Source organism: Notothenia rossii (genome assembly GCF_949606895.1).
Source record: "Notothenia rossii genome assembly, chromosome: 9".
Lineage (NCBI taxonomy): Eukaryota > Metazoa > Chordata > Actinopteri > Perciformes > Nototheniidae > Notothenia > Notothenia rossii.
The window spans coordinates 51,623,525-51,644,777 of NC_136907.1; the positions used below are offsets into that span (position 1 = coordinate 51,623,525).

The 21,253-nt window shown below is 41.9% G+C and overlaps 1 protein-coding gene and 2 long non-coding RNA genes across 4 annotated transcripts; 2 read left to right on the plus strand and 1 right to left on the minus strand.

Moving 5' to 3' along the window:
- Positions 1-1,758: 1,758 nt before the first annotated feature.
- On the minus strand, positions 1,759-20,565 carry LOC307017857. The gene is made up of 3 exons (XR_013802294.1): positions 20,437-20,565; positions 8,165-8,290; positions 1,759-1,995 (listed from the first exon to the last, which is right to left on the minus strand). It is a non-coding gene; the product is annotated as an uncharacterized lncRNA (long non-coding RNA).
- Positions 3,442-6,932, plus strand: LOC307020701 (general transcription factor II-I repeat domain-containing protein 2A-like). 2 transcript variants are annotated; one of them, XM_079652232.1, is made up of 2 exons: positions 3,442-5,996; positions 6,187-6,932. In XM_079652232.1, the coding sequence occupies exon 1, from the start codon at positions 4,721-4,723 to the stop codon at positions 5,990-5,992; it is 1,272 nt and encodes a 423-aa protein (XP_079508358.1). In that variant the 5' UTR covers positions 3,442-4,720; the 3' UTR covers positions 5,993-5,996; positions 6,187-6,932. The 2 variants fall into 2 exon arrangements, with proteins under 2 accessions (XP_079508358.1, XP_079508357.1); XM_079652231.1 differs by having other exon boundaries at positions 3,443-5,996; positions 6,179-6,932.
- LOC307019604 lies at positions 9,584-11,437 on the plus strand. The gene is made up of 3 exons (XR_013802709.1): positions 9,584-9,647; positions 10,196-10,301; positions 10,662-11,437. It is a non-coding gene; the product is annotated as an uncharacterized lncRNA (long non-coding RNA).
- Positions 20,566-21,253: the final 688 nt, after the last annotated feature.

Below are 21,253 nucleotides of genomic sequence, written 5' to 3' on the forward strand. Positions count from 1 at the left end.
TGAGCGCCGGAGCCTCGCAGCGGCGATACTGAGGCTCCGTGGTAAACTGTGGTAACTTGAAGAGCCGTTTGGGAGCCGAAACAGCCGGCGCTTTAAGAGAGCCGAGCCAAATGATCCGGCTCACTAACGTAAAAAGACAGTATCTATAAGGGACGGCTCAAGTCAAAATTCAAACCCCCCCCCCCCCCCCAATCTATTCGGGGAAACAAATTGTTTTTTTGGAGTTTAGGATGGCCGAAGACACTACACTACCCATAATCCTCAACTATCGTTTGGGACCACACCATCAGCTTTGCTTGACAAACCCTGTGATTAGTCCTCAAGCTCTGTGATTGGATGTTGGAGTGGCAGTGCGCCGAGGTTACGCCGAGCGTCAAACAGCTCTTTGAAATGGAATTAAACTACGGCAGACTATCCAAAGCAGGATTCTAACGGGTCCCACATGATAGCTAAAGTCAGAAGAGCTTTATTTAATAGCTGGTCTTATGTCTGTGACCCCTCCTGTTGTTAACCTGTTAAGCCCAAGAGCCCCCGATTAACAGGAAGAAACTCAGCTAGCTGACGATACGAACCATTTTTACCGAAACAAAACACAAATCTCACAAGATGCGTCAAAATGAGCCCTGAGCGAAAAAATGCTAACGTACTTAGCACAGAACTCTAGGCATAAATACCCTTATTACTTATCGTAACTGCACAAACAAGATATCGATTAGCAAGCTGAGATTCCACAGACATATACAGTAAGTATCATCACTGAGCGATCAGAACTTGCGACATGGGAAGCAGACATAGGCTGTGTCTCAATTCAGGGGTTGTATCCTTCGGGGTACGCAGCCTACGCGGTCGACGCAGGATGCGGCCGACGAGACCGCGTAGGCTGGACCGAGCGGCCTACGAAATGAGAGTCTAGCCTACAGAGCGCGTCGTATTTACGTCACGTGATACGCGCTGTTCGGTTGCGTTGCTCCAGCAGCCTGCTAGCAAATTAGCGGAAAAGGATCCAGAAACTTTACTTTTACATTTTTTGGAGATCACCGTCGGCGATGAAATAAAGAGAACCATGGCCAGGTAAATAAGATGAAGCTGTTCCTTTAGCCCCCAGTAATGTTACATTAGTAAGTTAACAAATTAATTAAATATAGCTGATGTAATTTACCGTAATCATATTATTTCATATTTAAAATAAGTCTTAATTTTTCTGTACTAATAAAACAATATGTTTTTTAAATGAACAAAGGCATGTTGTATAGATCGATTGTTAACAATATTAGTGTTCTAATCTTAATAGCTGTGACTGATTATAACAGTTTATATTCTCCTTCTTCCCCTAAACCTGCCCAGATGATGTCCCACTGACTCCAGGTCAGCACCTCCAGGTCCAGCAGCACCGTGCCTCCCCGCTCTGCTGAAATACACAATTAAACATTTTCTATGACCTATTTTTTTGTATAAATAAAATTAAACTGAAGACAGTTTAATGACCTAGAGATATCCTATTATTCCACTGCTTATGTACACATGTTGTAAATAATGGTTAAAACCTCAGTAAATGAAATAAACAATGTGTACAATGTGTACAATTATTAATTTTGTATTTTCATCTTATCACAAAGTAGAGGTAAGAATATATCCATCCTCTCTCTGCAGCTTCATGTCTTCTATTATTATAACTTTCATCATTGAGACAGAGGAAATCAATCATGTTATTTAACATCAACAGCAGTAAAACAAATATCAGCAAAAGTGTGTTTATTATATGTGCAGCAAGTATATAGAAGCAGTTGTTTGGGGAATCAGACAGACTCAAGCTATAATCGTTAAATATCTATTAAAAGAAAAGGACACATACAAAATCAAATTCTGAAAGTAAGACACAAGTCTGTAGGACGGCAGTAAGCAGAGGTCTGGGTGGAGGATGTTCCTGATCGCCGTTTTGCTTTCTCCAGCACCACGGGGTGTCCAGGTGGATGGCAGCTCTGTCCTGATGATCCGCTGGGGTTAGGGCAGAGGTGGGAGTAAGTCCTACATGTGCAAGTCATGAGCAAGTCTCAAGTCTTGACCTACAAGTATCAAGCAAGTCCCAAGTCACTGTGGTGAGAGTCAAGCAAGTCAAGACAAGTTATTGCTCGGTTCAAGCAAGTCAAGTCAAGTCATACGAAATTCTGATGAATAAGCCCAGTTTCCGCATTTAAATCAGTTAAAAGACAGTGGTTATGAAAATTGATTCAACCCACACTATGATCTTCATTACATACACAGTTAATCATTTGAAATCTAATTTAGACCGATGAAAATCATATTAGATTCATATTAACCCCAGAACTGTAGACAATATATAGCAAGGACTCAAAAAGTCTGTTCAAAAAGGCAGAATTCCAGGTAAGAAAATCATATATGGCATTTGCCATTACACATATTTAATTAAAATGTCTGTTAACACTTGAACCGCCAACAGCGTCAGCACCTACATAGATATCATTTTCAAACCATTTAATGTGTTCCTCTTCATAATTTCCTTATAAACTAAGCAGGATGATTTAAAACTAACTTAATTGGGTTAATTTAGAAATGGTTTCAGTTTATCATCATAACAGATCAAAAAGTTCAACCCCATCAATCAAACCCATCAATTTGAGTAAATATTGTCCCCTTGAAAACCGTTACTGAACTGATTTTGGAAATTTGTACTTTGATAACCATTAATCTGCCCTTCAATGTTGACAATTTTCTAGATCTTCTCGGGGATTCTTCAAGTCCCGCCAAATTATGTGAGACGTCATTGCGGGCACAGCGCTCCAGCTGCACCGTTCAGGATCCCAGCATCTGCATGTAAACGCACAATGGGGCACACAGCAGCAAGCTCAGACAGCGATGACAGTTTAATTTTGAACGTGTCTGAGAGCTCATATGAGGCTGAAGGATCGGTTTATGTTGTATCTGTTAGAAGTTTAGGAATTAGGTGCGTCAATATGGGCGATCATACGGTCATGTAGCCAGTGGTGGACTGGGACTAAAAATCAGCCCGGGACTCTCGACCGGCCCACTTCGGTACCACTAGTAAATTGTCAACGAGGGGAGTGGGGGATGTGCTAGTGACTTATCCGACCGGCCCACTTCGGTACCGGCCCATCGGGATTCGTCCCGATGGCCAGTCCGCCACTGCACCCAGCCCAGCCCACGTAAACTGTCAACGCTGCGGGGAAACGGTGGACCTAGTGTCCCGATCGGAGTGGGAATAATAATAATAATAATAATAATAATAATAATAATAATAATAATAATCCGTGCATTTTATCCATTAATTTCCCCAACATTGTGGTAAAAAAAAAACACACGTTTAATCCATGTTGGTGTAGCCTACTACTACAACCAGTGGTGTAGTGGGGATGTTTTTACTGGGTGGACGGGGTGGTGGGTGGACGGGAGACACTATGGACGCGCTCGTGAACTGTCAACGGGGGGGGGGGCTTGGGGACCTCTGTGTCGCCTGTCAGCAACTTACATGATGCCGTTTAGACAATATAATAATAAAGGGCGGTGCCGGCTGTCAGCGAACCGATCCGGCCTTTCTGCGCGACCATCAGTCAAATGCGGGACATAGTCTCAATGTGTGGGACGCGGGACAAATAATAAAAATGCTGTGTGTGCAGTCCCGCACAGTGCGGGACACCTGGTCACCCTACACACACAGTTCTGCCCTCACACACACACGCTTCAAATCAAGTTGCATAAATGCTTGAGCTACGTTTTTATTATAATTACTGTGAAATCTGCCTATTATGTTTTCGTCATTATTACAACAAACACACACTTGCAACTGATAACACTGGCAATGATTTTAGATGTATTAGACCAGGGGTCACCAAACTACGGCCCGGGGGCCGGATCCGGCCCGCCACCCCCCTTTGACCGGCCCCCACCCCCTCTGCCCCCCACTACTTGAACCGGCCCTATGAGGCAAATCCCCAAAAGTCGTCATGGCTTATTTTTTTCAAATTGATTTTTGGAAAATAATAACATGTCTGCGTTTGGTATTTTGTTGATTTTGTTTCAGTTAAAAAAATTATATTTAGTTATAAAATAAAATGCACTATATTTGCCGAATTGTCGTCACCCGACATCTTGGAGATCAAGTGAGTGACAGACAACGCACGCGTAGAGAACTGTCAGTGTTCAGGACAGCAAAAATGGCTAACGTTAAACGAAAAGTTGATAGAGAGTGCAGAATTTTCAAAGAACAGTGGACCAACGACTATTTTTTTGTTCAGTATAAGGACCGTGCCGTTTGCATTATCTGTAAAGAGAGTGTGGCGGTTTTCAAGGAATATAATCTTCGTCGTCACCACGAAACCCGCCACAGTGACTTTGCTAGCTTGCGAGGGCAAGCAAGAGCAGACAGAATTCGCAGAATGAAAGGCGGACTGGCAGCACAACAACAAACATTCATTCGCCAAACCCAGGTAAACCACGCTGCTGTTCGAGCTAGCTTCAAGGTAGCTCACATACTAGCTACCCATGGGAAGCCCTTCAATGATGGGGACTTTGTTAAAAAATGCATCCTTGCTGTGGCCGAGGAGGTGTGTCCCGACAAGAGAGAGGCAGTCAACGGTGTGAGTCTCTCCACGACTACTATGATCAGGCGAGTAGAAGAATTGGGGGACAACGTTTATGAGCAGCTGAACGAGAAAGCGTCACAATTCAAGTTTTTTCTTTGGCCATGGATGAGAGCAATGATGTGCAGGACACAGCACAACTGCTCATTTTTATTCGTGGGATTAGCGAAAGCTTTGAAGTGTCTGAGGAGCTGGCAGCACTAAAAAGCCTCAAAGGAACTACAACAGGAGAGGATATTTTTGTCCAAGTGTGCAAAACAATGGAAGAGTTGGGTCTAGACTGGTGTAAATTTGCCAGCATCACTACGGATGGCGCACCTAGTATGGTTGGCACGACAAGGGGGCTAGTAGGGCGCTTGAACAGCGAATTCGAGGAACGAGGTCTCACCCCCCCACTACAAGTCCACTGTCTGATTCACCAGCAAGCCCTATGCTGCAAAGTTTTGAAGTGGGCGTCTGTTATGAAGGTGGTTGTGCACTGTGTCAACTACATCCGAAAAAATGGTCTGAAACACAGACAGTTCCAGGCCTTCCTCTCCGAGCTTGAGTCTGCTTACGAGGATGTGCTGTACTACACAGAAATCCAGTGGTTAAGCCGAGGCAAAGTGTTGCGCCGTTTCTACGACCTGCTACCCGAAATCAACACCTTCCTGCAGTCTAAAGGTGAAACGGTACGAGAGCTGACCGAGCCAGAATGGAAATGGGACCTCGCATTTTTAACAGATGTGACTGAAATGTTGAACCACCTTAACGTGCAGCTCCAAGGCAAAGGGAAGCTAATCAGTGACCTGTATTCCCACATCAAAGCGTTCGAGGTCAAACTAGTGCTGCTTGTGAGACAGGTCGAAAAGCTGGACTTTAAGCATCTCCCTGCCACCCGGAGCTACTGCGCTGAGAAACCACCTGTCCCGTTCCCAGTCGAAAAGTGCAAAGATGCACTGGAAATGCTGCAGGGGCAGTTCAGTGTGCGGTTCCGTGAGCTTCATGTCAACGGTAAAGCAATACGTTTGTTCCAGAACCCCTTTGCTGCCGACATAAATGATGCCCATCCCTCTCTTCAGTTTGAACTAGCCGAGTTGCAGAATTGTGATATCCTTAAAGATGCGTTCAAGCCTGACAGTCTCATTGAGTTCTATGCTTCGCTCCCAGGGGAAACCTACCCAAACATCAAACAGCATGCAATGAAGATGTCCACAGTTTTTGGCAGCACCTACATCTGTGAGCAAACCTTTTCCCGCATGAAGCAAACCAAGAATACAACAAGGAACAGACTCACAGATAAACACTTGCATCAGACCTTGAGACTGGCTACCACTAGACTGCAACCAGACATTGAACTTCTCATCAGCCAGAAGCAAACACACAGTTCACACTGATACGGTAAGCACACTGATTTGAACAATTACTGATTTTAATTGCTATAAATATGAAATGTGAAGGCTCTTTTTAATTTGCTACATATGTTGTAAAATTATGTCACAGAGAAAAGCAGACCGCAGCATGTCTTGCCATTTACTGAATATGGTGCTTCTTGTGTTCAATCCGTCATCCCTCCATGCCAGGGCTCCAGAAGGCACTCTGAAGTGAGGAGAGGAGATTGCTGTTGCTGATCCCATCCCAAAGACAGCACAATTCATCAACAAGTACAAATCCAGTTCACCTACATATAGGCTACTGATTTTGATTGCCATTATTCTGTATTATTGTTGTGCTTTAGTTTTGAGCCTACACTGCTCATGTCCTTTTCACCTTGACCTAAACAAAATGTTAACTGAACATGCTCACCTGGATAGGCATAAGAGTTGGCTAGTTCTATTAGCCTACTCATGTTATTATAATTTTGATGTTTTTTATTTATTTATTTATTTTATAGGCCTATTTATTTGACCTTTATTAAGTGCTGCACACAATTATTATTATTATTATTATTATTATTATTATTATCATCATCATCAGGCCTACCTATAATTTATCATTTTGAACTCACATTTGCCAGTGTCAATCACCTCAACTAGGCAGATGTTTCTTACCTTGACAGCTTTGATGTTATTTTTATTAGAAAACAAATAAATGGAATATCTGTGGTATTTCAAATTAAAGCAAAGTGTGAAGACTCAATTGCTACTTTTGTAAACCACTAGTAAAGATGGTAAACAAATATGTGACAGGAATCAAGTGTTGATATAGTAGTGTGGAAGTAGTAGTGGGGATGGCTGTGCCGGGCTAGTAATCTCTTCTACACAATGAGCTGACTCGGCCCCGGCCCCCCATCACAGTCAGGAACAATAATGTGGCCCCCAGAGAAAAAAGTTTGGTGACCCCTGTATTAGACTATTAAAAAAAGAAATCATGCTTCAAATAAGTGGGGGTACGGCGTTCCCCCGCGTCCAACGCCCACGACACCACTGACTGCAACTACAAAAAGCTAAGGTTTGTTTTCTCATCAGGAAATGCCGACCGGCTCAAACAAAAGATTTTTAAATCATCATCCTCACGATCATTTAACGTATCATATGTTCGCCGAATTGACATGAATGCACTAATAAATGTAGTTTCATCCACTTGAGTTTAAAACTACAAAAATAATCGATTTGTTTTTATATCACATCCGACGGGAGGAAATTCAGCAGCTCTCACTACCGATTTTTAATCCTAATTTAATCATCATCTTCACCACGATCATTTATGTTTATGTTCGCCGAATTGACATGAAAGCACTGAGAAATATGAATATACTGTAGTCAACTTCATTAAAACGTTATTAACGTGCCTAAACTCAGTAATTCACCATTTCTATGCATGACAACACACTTTGTCCGTGTTTGGCTCTCTCGCCGCACAGTGAAGCGTTCCCGCATTGACGTCACTTCCTGCTTCCCCAAAACCTCAAAATGAGTCGACGGAATTTTCCCGCGATGTTCGAAATTATTGATATTTATCGGAACGGTATCGCTTTTTCTTTTTTAAACTGACGGTTCGAGATTACTAGTAGCCCACTATTTCATTGCACAACAGTTGTTGGGTTCGTGTCACAGGCTCTTTAACGTTAGCTTTCTAGCTAACACAACACAGTCACGTAGCCTACCTTTCTCTGTGTTTTTTTTTTGTAGTGACGAATGAAGTGGGATGTTGTGGTGGTCCTGTCACTGATCTTTATGCTGCAGACCCTGCATACTGCTGTTCTCTTCTTATTAGCGTCATCGACAAAATAATCCTTGAATCCAAACTTAACTATTTTTGGAGTAAAGCTAGCCGCTGCCATGTTAACTGACACTCCTGCCGTCTAGTGGGTTGCCAGGTTTGCGCACATGGCGTTATAATCACGTTTTTCGAAAAAACTCAATGTAATATCCCACTACAAAAACAAACGCAAATATTTAATTTGAAACAGTCAAGTCCTTTCAAGTCATCTGTCTCAAGCTTAAGTCAAGTATCAAGTCATGAATACCAAGTCAAAGTCAAGTCAAGTCTTTTATCAATGTTAGTCAAGCAAGTCTCAAGTCAAAAAATATGCGACTCGAGTCAAGTCATGTGACTCGAGTCCCCACCTCTGGGTTAAGGGTCCTTCTCCAGCACCTCGGGGGATCCATATGGCAGCTCTGTCCTGATGATCCGCTGTGCACTTTTCAGATTAGGGGGTCCTTCTCCAGCAGATCCATTTCTCCAGAATTGTCCTAATTACAGAGAAAAACAAGAGAAAAATAAAAAAGTGAATTAATCATATTAAACACAGGGTTGCAAAAGTATTATTGCAAAATGTAACTAAGCATTTCAGCAAAACAATCCTTAAAGGATAATTTAAAATGATGTACTGTTCTGGTTTTTTAAAAACTAAAGAGATTAAATGACAGTCACACGTGCATCCCTTTGACAGCACTGCACAAACTAACATCAAGCAAAAGGCTGCTGTCTATTTTTGATTGTCTTATTATTATGGGATTAGGATAAATTAAATACACCTAAATAAAAGATGATCAAATCTGGTGGAAATATTTTAAATAGGCTTTTCTTTTAGCCCAACCTCAAAGCAGCATGAGCTGAATAAAAAGGTTGTAATGTTGTCCCAAAGTTTAATAAACAGTACAAAATTGGAACATGTCAGAAAAATAAATAAAGCTAACAGCATCTACACGTCAGGGTAGCATTTTATAAATCCCACCGTACTGTAGGCTATACCGGTCTAAATGTTTTCACTTTGGTCTATTTATGTAATATAAAGTATAACTTATCTATAACAGAGCCAAGATCTCTGTATGACTTTAGTAAACTTCTGAATTAAATAAAAAATAAGTGTAAACAACAGTGCAGTACGTCCAGCTAGCTAGTTAGCGTCAAATTTATACGTATTATTTTACGAAAATGTACGTTTCAATGCCCCTTGGGTTTGACGTGTTTGTCCTCTTGCGGCTGCTTTTAAATCCACTCTGCTCGGGACACCGGAAGCCATTTCATTTGAAAAAAACTTCCTCTTCGCTGCACGCATTGCACCCTGGGATATGATAGGCCGCGGAGTGTACATCATCATTCGTGGGCCGCATTCGGAGGAGTCTCGTCTTTTTTTTTTATTGGGACAGCCTTCTTTTGGCAGAAGTGACGTGTGCGGCCTAAGAATGCACTCTTCTAAGGATACATACGGTGGCCGGCAGGTGCAAACGCTGCCCAACGGCCCAAAACGCATACATAAGCAGGAAACACCTGCAAATAATGAAATAAAAAACAAACAAACCCTGAAAACAACTACAACAGAAAAACGCTGCATTTACAGAAATGATGCAAACTAAATACAACACAGAAACCCCGAAAACAAACGCAAGAAAAAAACGCTGCAAATACCAAAACGATATGCAAAGTCCAAAGCACGTACAAATCCCAAAACACATACAAAAAAAAAAATTCTGGAAATGCTCCAGGCCTCTAGGGGGCACGCTACGTGGAACAGATTGATGTCTGACCAGACGTAGAGAGAACGAACAAGAGTGATGGAAATCAGGAGGAAAGAAAGTTCATTTAAGTGGAGAAAGATATAAGAAGGTAAGTTTTGTTTTTATACATAGAGCGTCATATTTATATAGCTAGCGTTAGCGTGCCTAACTACTACACCAGCTGAGGAGAGGAGAGCTTCACGTGAAGAGAAGATAAAGTGAGGGAAGAACATTATTCAAAGAGATGACAAATCAAGTGCAGGCAAATAACACGGGCCATAGTGGTTACCGCGGAAAAAGGACAATTGAATTCTTAGCAGTTTTTTTATATGTATGTATTTGTGTATAGATGTTGCAACTATACAGAGCTTTGGCAATTGTAACTATGGTCATGCTAATAAAGCTATTGCATTGAGAGAGAGAGAGAAAGAGAAGTGACAACATGTGAAGAGGGACAAAGTAATGACAGGATAGTGTGCATTAGACATGCTCAAGAACAAATATAGAGAAGACATTCAAGGAGAGAGAGAGACAAAACACAGATTCAACGATAAACATGATGTATCTTTCTATTTATTCTGCTAACCACTATTTAGACTATGTGTTTTTAATTGACTTGATTAAATGGATTTACTACATCAATGTATGTATTTTCAGGCTGCCATGTTTTGTCCTTTCTGTTGCCAACATCTGGGGACAGTTCAAGTGTTCTGTGGCTCCTGTGGGAAACATGTACAGTTTTTGGCAGAAGTTGAACACAACAGTAAGTTCACTTTTTTTTATTGTATCTGTTTCAAATGCAAGAAATAAGGATTCAACACACTACTCTGTTTAGAATACTAATTGGCAGATGCATACACTAGTTATCAGCATGAAGGACACATTTTTTCATTGTCTGTTTATGTGAAATAAGTAGAAGCCATCATTAAATTGTAGACCAATGCATGATTAAATACACAAAACATGTGTATTACATTATACATTCATAATTGTGTATTAGTTCTATCTTTATAGAGAACATTATACATTTAGAATCAGATTTTGAGACAGTGAGCGGCTGGGAAAGTCACACCGCCATGGGGCACAAACAGTTGCTATGACATGATGTTTTCTTCATTCTCAGGCATTCCATAAGGAGGGTCAGGAACTCACGCTTGGGACCACCAGTGTCCACTCCATCCTAAGTTTGTCCCTCATCATCAGTGAACTTAACTGACATCTCATGAGAGGGGTCGAATGAGGCACCTTTGAAGCCGCGGATTGCTCCATCCCACACATTGGCTCTATTAATATTGAACTTGCTGCAAGATGTATTTGTTCTTTTTGCAGAGAGTTCTGCAACAATGTCCTCCGCAGTCAGGTATTCTGTGCTGGGAAAGACAAAGTGATGCATTGTAATATTAAATGATGAAGCTAGTAATAAGATTTACAGTATAGAATAGAAAAATTAAGTGGTAATAGTAACAATTAATACCTTTGCTCCATTTTGTCTTCTGGCTTAGACTTGCTATCAATAATGATAGGTGCATACCCATTTGTGTAGTTGCTGCAGTGAGAAGACAGTTGAATAATTATTTTCAAATACATAATATATGCATGACAGTCATATTTACAAAAGGATGTCGATCCTCTTCCTGTTTTTTTTTCAATACATTGGGTTCTAAACTGACAACAACACTTTTGTCAAACTCCTGCACAATCCTTGTAAACATTTGAAATGGATGCAACAAACAATATCTGATCTTTGAAAAATATTTGTGGGTGTTTTTTGTATCGTCTTCACTAAGATGTCAGATATTGTGGGTGTCATTTGGAAATGTATGAAAGTATAATCGTTCTGCTTCCTGGCAATGTTACCCACTGTGATTGGAGGTTATACAAACAAACAAATGTAAAATAAAGATACACACCACACAACTGTGTCAAGATGCAACTGTCAACATCGTTTACCTATAGAAGTTGTTCTGACCCGGGGCAGACTGGACCTCTTCCTGGAATGGAGTTGGTGCTCTATCCTATTTTTACCCAGGAAATAAGTGCACACAAAGGGATTTATTGATTTCATGTTCACAAATTCAAACCTACATGGTATAATTACATTTTTAATTAGTCTTACCCGATCAGACGCTGGTTGTGGGTGCCTGAGAGGTCTGATAAAGGTAAACAACAAATATATTCAAACTACTGTACTGTTAAAACATTCTGCTTTTGTGGCACAAAATAATATGTTGACAATGTTTTATTTTACCCTGGCAAACTGTTTTCCATTCGTGGAGTGCTCACTTTTGGAACATTTGGAATGTCCCACAGCTGCATACACACAAATGACTGACTGAAATAAAATAAATTCACTTTAATTAAGAATAGATGCCACGATAAATCCAAACTGACCAAGGTACATTATATTGTTGACCGTCATTTAACTCTCACATTAGGATTTACATTGGGGCACAATAAACCAACTCCTCTCTGCACCTATAATATATCTATATGATGTCAAGAGTTACATTTAGGTGCAGAGTGCTGTCTCTTGACTTGCAAACTCTTTTACCAAACAAAGCTAACGCTAGCTGGGTAAATATGACGCTCTTTGTATCAAAACAAAACTTACCTTCTTATATATCGACTTTTTCCACTTCGATCAACTTTGTTTCCTCCGGCTTCAATTTGCAGCACTCTTGTTCGTTCTCTCTATGTCTGGTCAGATATCAATCTGTTCCACGTAGCGCGCCCCCTAGAGGCCTGGAGCACTTCCGGAATATTTTTTTATTGTATGTGTTTTGGGATTTGTACGTGCTTTGGACTTTGCATATCGTTTTGGTATTTGCAGAATTTTTTTTATTGCGTTTGTTTTCGGGGTTTGTGTGTTGTATTTAGTTTGCATCATTTCTGTAAATGCAGCGTTTTTCGGTTGTATTTTTTTTCAGGATTTGTTTGTTTTTCATTTCAGGTTTTGCAGCTGTTTCCTGCTAATATATGTGTTTTTGGCCGTTGTTCCGCGTTTGCACCTGCCGGCCACCATAGAGAGGAGGCTAGTTGAAATTGACGGAGCCCTGGAGGGTTCATTGAGAGAAAAATAAATAAAACGTTGCCACTTTTTACTTTCTCGTTCGCACGAGTTAATAAAGCGTGCGCACGAGTTAATAAAGCGTGGCCTCGTTTTATTTAAATTGAGGGATTCCTGTCCGTGACTCACAGTATCTGCTGCCCACAGCTGTTTTATAGAAGGAAAACCTCCTTCCCTTTATGAAATCTCTGCGGCACCAGTGGCCTGTACCAGAGTCCTGCACGGGTCTGATTTTCAAGACCCGCTCCCGCCCCGCACCCGTGACGTGCAGTACCGAACCCGCCCCGCTACCCGCACATATTGCCAATTAGTCCCGCAACCCGACCCGACCCGCCGGCACATGATCCGCAACCCGACCCGAACCCGCATATAAAGCAGTGACAACGTGCAATTATTAACACACGCAGTTGCATATTTGGCTCAAAAAGCCTGGGATGTTGTTTATTTTCTCCATCTAGGATGACACCAAAAGCCTCCCAGACGTTGGACTTTGCTCTTGAGGAAGAGTTATTGAAAATGCTGTATTCTCCGCTATAGAGAGCTTCACCTCAGCCATTCAGAATGTGGTGCGCTCAGCAGCAGATAGATGCACTGCAGAGGTTATGATTATGCTCGGTACCGCGGAGGAGAGGTCTGAGGATTTAAACATTAAACTAAATTATTATTGTTTAAATATATTTATTATGCAACACCCGCAACCGGACCCGCATCATCTTTGTTTTACCCAGAAGTGAACCCGGAAAAAAGCGTTTGAAAAAATACCACCCGCAAATCACCTTTTTTGCGGGTCACCCGTCGGGTACCCGCGGATACCCGACCCGATGCAGGACTCTGGCCTGTACTACGAAGCAGGATTTGCTATTTACACTATTCATTCATGAAGTATGACGCTGCGCTGTCAGCACGCGTCTCCATGTTTGTGATTGGTCAAATGTTGCTAACCCCGTCCCTTTCACGTGCACGCGCTCTAAGCCGGTCAGAGAAACCCTGGTTGATTTACTGAGTTGATAACCAGCTTCGTAGGACCGCTTATCGACATCGCGTTTGTTAGGGTTAGTTAAGCCGGGTAAATCGAATATATCCAGGGTCTGTTGAACTGGCTCCGTTGTACAGGCACTGGAGGCAGTAACGTGTAACTCAGCAGAATCTGAGAAGAGCAGCACCAGCTGCAAAGAGCTGTGCCTTTTACTGTTTACTTCACTGCGTTTCCCTTCATTAGAACAGCTGAATAGAGATCGAGGCTGCTACGTTTAATCACACACACCTATACACACACCGAACTACCAGAGTATTCCCCCTCGTTTTATGAAGGAGATGTTCTGTCACCGGGGCGCATGATGTGTGTGTGTGTGTGTGTGTGTGTGTGTGTGTGTGTGTGTGTGTGTGTGTGTGTGTGTGTGTGTGTGTGTGTGTGTGTGTGTGCGTGAATTTTTTTTATTGCGTTTGTTTTCGGGGTTTGTGTGTTGTATTTAGTTTGCATCATTTCTGTAAATGCAGCGTTTTTTGGTTGTATTTGTTTTCAGGATTTGTTTGTTTTTCATTTCAGGATTTGCAGCTGTTTCCTGCTAATGTTTGTGTTTTTGGCCGTTGTTCCGCGTTTGCACCTGCCGGCCACCATAGGTACAACCCCTGAATTGAGACACAGTCCGTTTCTCAATTGCGAGGAAACTGGCTTCCAAGCCAATATTTCAAGGATACTACGTCATTGAGTGCCGCCGAAGGACTGTTCCAATCCAATCTCGCATACTTGGAATTCCACCGAGGCCGCGTCCTTGGTTTGGGGGTAATTTCAAGGCTGCACATGGGTAGACTTTGCGTCCTTCAAATCCCCACAATGCTTTGCGCACGGACCAATTTCCCCAAATCTGTGGCGGAAAATGTAAGACGGGGCCTCTCATATGACGCACACCTGCAAACTTGCTAGCCTGTTCCAGTCTTCGTTTTCCAAATGCCAGGAAGGATTCTTGCCTAGCTTCTGAAGGAAGTGATTCGGAAGACATGTGCTACCAAGCAAGCATCCTCGCGATTGAGAAACGGCCACAGCCATAGACATCACAACACGGAGCTTTACGGAGCATTCACGGGACATAGTCTTATCTTAGCTGTTGTTCTGATCAAAAGTTGTGTTCAATGGCATTAAAATGATAAAAACTCTGCTGAAGGTTAATCCATAGGTATAGATTGACAAAATAATTTCGTACATAATATTATTCATGGCTTTATTTTGAAATTCAGTTCCCGAGATTAGAATTAAACAAATAAATAAAAACAAGGATAATTGGACAAATTAGAAGGAAAAAAAGATTTAAAAAATACATATTTCAGTATTCTTCTGAACCCCATTTATTTTCCTCACGGAAGGCAAAAAAAGTCAGACATTATAGAATTAGAAATAAAAATAATAATAGTGGCTTGATATTGAGTAAGAAAATGTTTTTATGAACCACACAGCTTCCGGTCTTCCAAGACCCGACCGGACAAAAAGACGTGGTGCAGGCACGAACAGTGGCGTTTTTATATGTACAAAAGTGTAGGAGCACGAACAACTTAGATGTGTATAAGCAGGGCCGATTCTAGGGTCTGTGGGGGCCCTAGGCAAAAATTCACTGGGGGCCCCTCGAACCAGCTTTCATCAGCTTTTTCTTGTGTTAGACATGTTAAGACATACAAAAACGAATAAATCACACATAGAAAAGAACAATTACAAGCAGAATAGTTTTCCTTTGTTAATCTACGTGAAGTTTTTTCAGTATTCTGCGGAAAGACTATATCTGTTTCTTGTATTGGTCCTCTTGTCACTAGTGCACACTTTTCACTATCATTTAGGACATTTGGCCATTGTGCAGGGTCGTCTGATGTGATCAAACCTTTTGTAGTCGTGGTAGTGCTGCTGGAGGCAGGGGTTGATGTGTCATCTTCATGATGAGACAGGGGCGGACTGGCCATTGGGAATACCGGGAGTTTCCCCGGTGTGCCGGAGGGCCAAAAAAAAAAAAGATTACATTTTTTTTTTTTTTTGCCTAAATCCTACCGGCCCACATTTGTAAGTGCTCCGGCCACTCCCTTTTTTTTTTTTGCTTACCTAAATCCTACCGGCCCACATTTGTAAGTGTTCCGGCCCAGCCGAGCCCAGCCCGGTGCGGTGTGGCCCAGTGGGCTGGGCTGGGCTGGGCCGGGGTTCAGGGGGAGTGGCTGTACGGCTGTACCCGTAGGATAGAAAAGGGGGGAAGTGACGTCTGACTCAGAGGTCGAGCGGCTGTGGAGAAGAACGTGTTGCCCACATTCTGTCACTGAGTTTAGGCTAGTTAGCTAGCAGGTTTATTGTTTTGAGTGCAGTCACTTTTGCCTCCACTTGCTGTTGTATGTTGAAAGAAAAAGTAAATCTGTTTACAGTTCTGTTTCATATGGGTTTTGAAGAAGAAGAATTTGGAGGGATGAAACCCTCTTTAATGGTCACACATGCAGAGCACACAGCACACACAGTGAAATGTGTTCTCTGCTTTTAACCCATCCTAGTACCAGGAGTCTAGTACTAGGAGCAGTGGGCAGCTATTGTACAGCGCCCGGGGAGCAATGGGAGTGAGGGGGGAAGGGGGATGTCCGGTACCTTTCTCAAGGGCACCACGGCAGGGCAGGAGGTGAACTGGGACCTCTCCAAGTAGAAGTCCACACTCCAAATGGAGTCTGGTCGGGGACTTGAACCGGCGACCCTACGGCTCACAGTCCAAGTCCCTACTGACTGCCATAGATTTAGTCCCTAATTTTGCTCTATTGATGCATTTAACTTCAACATTTGAAAAACAAATCTTCCCGGGGGAGCTTGCCACCGGACCCTCCTAGAGGTGGTGAGGTCCACCACCTGCCCATACCCCCTGTTAAATTGTCTCACCCACATTGAGGATGCTTCCTACGCCCATGTTTTATTCCATGTGTCAAGTCAGGCAAATTGGGTCAAAATGTTATTGTATCAATGATCTGTTAACATTAAAATCACAAAATACAGGACTGTCTCAGAAAATTAGAATATTGTGATAAAGTTCTTTATTTTCTGTAATGCAATTAAAAAAACAAAAATGTCATACATTCTGGATTCATTACAAATCAACTGAAATATTGCAAGCCTTTTATTATTTTAATATTGCTGATTATGGCATACAGCTTAAGAAAACTCAAATATCCTATCTCTAAATATTAGAATATCATGAAAAAGTATACTAGTAGGGTGTTCAACGAATCACTTGAATCGTCTAATTAACTCGAAACACCTGCAAGGGTTTCCTGAGCCTTGAAAAACACTCAGCTTGGTTCAGTAAACTAAATCACAAGTATGGGGAAGACTGCTGATCTGACTGCTGTCCAGAGGACCGTCATTGACACCCTCCATCAGGAGGGTAAGACACAAAAAGAAATTTCTCAAAGAGCAAGCTGTTCACAGAGTGCAGTTTCAAAGCACATCCACAAAAAGTCTGTTGGAAGGGGGAAATGTGGCAGGAAACGCTGCACAACCAAGAGAGATGACCGCAGCCTTAACAGCATTGTGAAGGAGAGTCGCTTCCAGAATTTGGGGGAGCTTCAAAGACAGTGGACTGAAGCTGGAGTCCAGGTATCAAAAGTCACTGTTCACAGACGTGTCCGGGAAATGGACTACAATAGCCGTATTCCCATGGTCAAGCCACTTCTGAACTCAAGACAACGGAACAGGCGTCTGACTTGGGCTAAGGAAAAGAAGCACTGGACAGTTGCACAGTGGTCCAAAGTCCTCTTTTCAGACGAAAGCAAGTTTTGTATTTCATTTGGAAGTCAAGGCGCCAGAGTCTGGAGAAAGGCTGGAGAGGAGCAAAATCCAAGTTGCTTGAAATCCAGTGTGAAGTTCCCACAGTCAGCGATGGTTTGGGGAGCCATGTCAGCTGCTGGTGTTGGTCCACTGTGTTTCATCAAGCCCAGAGTAAATGCAGCTGTGTACCAAGAGATTTTAGAGCACTACATGCTTCCGTCTGCTGAAAAGCTCTGGAGAGATGAGGAATTCATTTTCCAGCAAGATCTGGCACCTGCCCACAGTGCCAAAACCACCAGTAACTGGTGTACTGACCATGGCATTACTGTCTTCGATTGGCCTGCAAATTCCCCTGACCTGAACCCCATAGAGAATATGTGGGGTATTGTGAAGAAGAAGCTGAAAGACACCAGACCCAACAATGCTAATGAGCTAAAGGCCGCTATTGAAGCATCCTGGGCATCCATAACACCTCAGCAATGCCACAGGCTGATTGCCTCCATGCCACGCCGCATTGATGCAGTAATCCGTGCAAAAGGATTCCCAACCAAGTACTGAGTGCATTAATGGACATTTTCAAATGTTTGATTGTGTTTTGCTGTTATAAATCTTTTTTTTTTACTTGGTCTGAGGAACTATTCTAATTTTTTGAGATAGGATTTTTGAGTTTTCTTAAGCTGTATGCCATAATCAGCAATATTAAAATAATAAAAGGCTTGCAATATTTCAGTTGATTTGTAATGAATCCAGAATGTATGACATTTTTGTTTTTTTAATTGCATTACAGAAAATAAAGAACTTTATCACAATATTCTAATTTTCTGAGACAGTCCTGTATATGCTGTAACTATTTTGCTCTAGGCAACTCAAGCGCTCAGGTAATGTGATTACTATATGAATAATTGTCCAAAATAACATAAAATGCATAGGCCTATGGTTTTTTGTTAAGTACCATACTTTCGTCGCCGGCCGGCCGATACATGCCGCGCATTAAGTGGGCCTGTCTGTCAATTAATCCCCGGGCCACTTTTTCCCCCCAGTCCGCCCCTGTGATGAGAACATGTTTCTGTCCCACTGGAAGCAGATGTTGCTGTCCCACTGGAGGCAGATGTTGACGCCCCACTGGAGGCAGATGTTGACGCCCCACTGGAAGCAGATGTTGACACTCCACTGGAGGCAGATGTTGACGCCCCACTCAAGGTAGATATTGACGCCCCTCTGGAGGTAGATGTTGACTGAACTGCTATGACCAAAAAAGAAACAGGGAATATCATGTTACAAGGAATCTTTGGAGTGCGATGCACGTATAATCAATTAAAAGTGGAATACTTTACTTACCATCATCAGCATTTGGAGGGGGAACCTTATCCTTTTACGTTGCTGCTGCTGGTGCTAGAGACTTAAGAAAGGATCCTGGGGATGGATAATAAAGTGAAACTTATTACAGTAACATGTTAAAAATTCAAAATGCTTTCACTTTATATAATTCAAATTCCTCATATTGAGCTTTCGAATGTTGTTCTTGGGGATAGCTTCCACTATTGTTTACTATTTCCATTTAATTTGAAAGGGACAATGTAAGTGAACATGGTTCCAATACAGAGGATTGTGCTGGAGCCTGCACTATGGCTACCAAGGTTGAAATATACAGTTTTCAGTATCATCATAAAACCACTAGGAGTACACTACAGAGAAGCAAAATACAATAAAATACACTCAACACATAGCACAATAACTTAACAATAAGTTATTTAGAGTACACTTGTCCAAATGTCTTGCATCTACATTTCCTAATTTAACATTCATACTGTAGCTTGACAGTTAGCTCAGTCGGACACAGCTTCATCAGTTAACTAAACTACAGAAAAAGTTAGCTAATTTCCCCCACCAAATTACTCCATTACTGGTGTCCCATTAAACAACGGGTGAAATGTTAATGTAGAAATGGCAGAGACCATGTTTTTTTCAGTAACAATGCCAAAAAAGATTAATGAAGACGTGTTAATACTGTAATTACTATCTTTTACGTTCTTTCCGCCGGCTAGCTGAGCTAAGCTAACACGTCAACTGTAAATTCTAGCTTCTACTGTACGTTCTTTCAGCCAACTAGCTAAACAAGCTGAACAAAGCTATTCTAATAGGTCAATGACATTGTACCGAGCCGGCTGCGCACACTTGACTCGGTAATGTCACGGCCAGCAGAGCAGATACTGTTCTGCTAGGTTAACTCATGTCATGTTAAACGTCAAAGTAAACAAAAATAAATAATTTGATTCTAGTGGAAGTTACGTAATTCAAGTTTCTCTATCCCAGAGTTAAGGTTATTAGTTATTTCGTATTTCATCGTTATCTACTCAACTTACTTACCACTGTCTTGTTTTTTTCTCTCATCTTCATCTTTTTTCTTCTTCCTTTTTTCGCTCCCAGAAAGATAATTTCTCTTCATTTTTTAGTGCCTTTCCTTGTCATCAGGATTATTTTGTAAACAATCATGCACGCGATTTGCGACACTGACCGGAGTGAGCCTGGATGAGGTGGGGCCCCATTAGGGAGGTCTCCTACTGTCTGTCATTGCAAACGTTGCGCATTTCCCACTCACTCACTCAAATTCAGTTCATCTACAATAATGGGGCCCCCACTATACTAGATTAACTGAATTTGATGAAGGCTTATGGCAATGTATGATGTCTGTTTAATTCTATTTTTTGTACAATTTGTTGTTCTGAATTTTGCATAATTTTTTTTTTTAAAAACCGACACTGATGTCATTTTAAAGATGTGTCGCCCCTCAAGGGGCCCCCTACTGGTCTGGGGCCCCAAGCGGTTGCCTACCTTGCCTGTCCGCAAGCGGCGGCCCTGTGTATAAGCTTCTGGTGCTTTTCTAAACACGTAAACAAATAGCTGTAGGCTATCCATGGTTCCGATAGAGAGAGGGGGGGTATAAGGAAAACACAGACACTCCTCTCCGAGGTCACAATATCAATCGATCCAGCAGAGCAATAGCCTATGGGCAAAACACAGAAGATCAACAAAATATATGACATAAAATGAACTTACCAAAGCTGAAGTAGATGGTCAACTTCATTCATTTTATTTCCATGTTACTGTTACTGATTTGAATCGCTACACGCTACTCCCTCTCACAAACAACTACTATTTTCGCGGCACACGTACTCACAGCCAATCAGCTCTCTGAATTATGAGATGACGTTTGGTAGGTATGTCAGCACAGTGCCCCTATAGAGAGGCGAAGTCCTGCCCATCTACTTCCGACCCATGGGACCCCGGAAGTGGAAAATTATACATTGACTTCAATGGAGAGAGAAAAGTCATCTTTCGATCCCGTTTGAATTGTGCCACGAATGACACATATGATGTTTGTCAAATTAAAAGAACATTTTGCAAGTCAAAAAAATAAAAATGTGTCGTAAAACTGTGAAGTTACAATTTTTTTTGTGTGAAACCGCTCAGTGAACTACAGGTCTCTGGTCTCGCACAATACGCGTCACAATCACAAAGATGGCTGTCACGTTAGTAAATTTCACCTGTTTCTTTCAGAATGAGGCGAAAAAGTATAAAACGAGGTGAAAATCACTCCAAGTCTGGGCATGTTGAGAGCTGTACATACACGAAAGGGAGCGGTTCTGTAAGAGCCAGCATGCGGGACCGGCTTTACAAGGTTTCAGTGAGTAATATGAGTGCAATGTTTAAGGTTAATGTCAGCTAGCTAACAAGGTACACTAACGTGTTTTGTTTTAGCAACTAGTTTTCTCCTTAAGAACTTCGTGGTCTCTGTGTATGCTGTGGATAACATTAGTGTTCACAAGAACAAGATGCACTCCCGTGTTTTGTTTTAGTTGCTCTTCAGATTGAA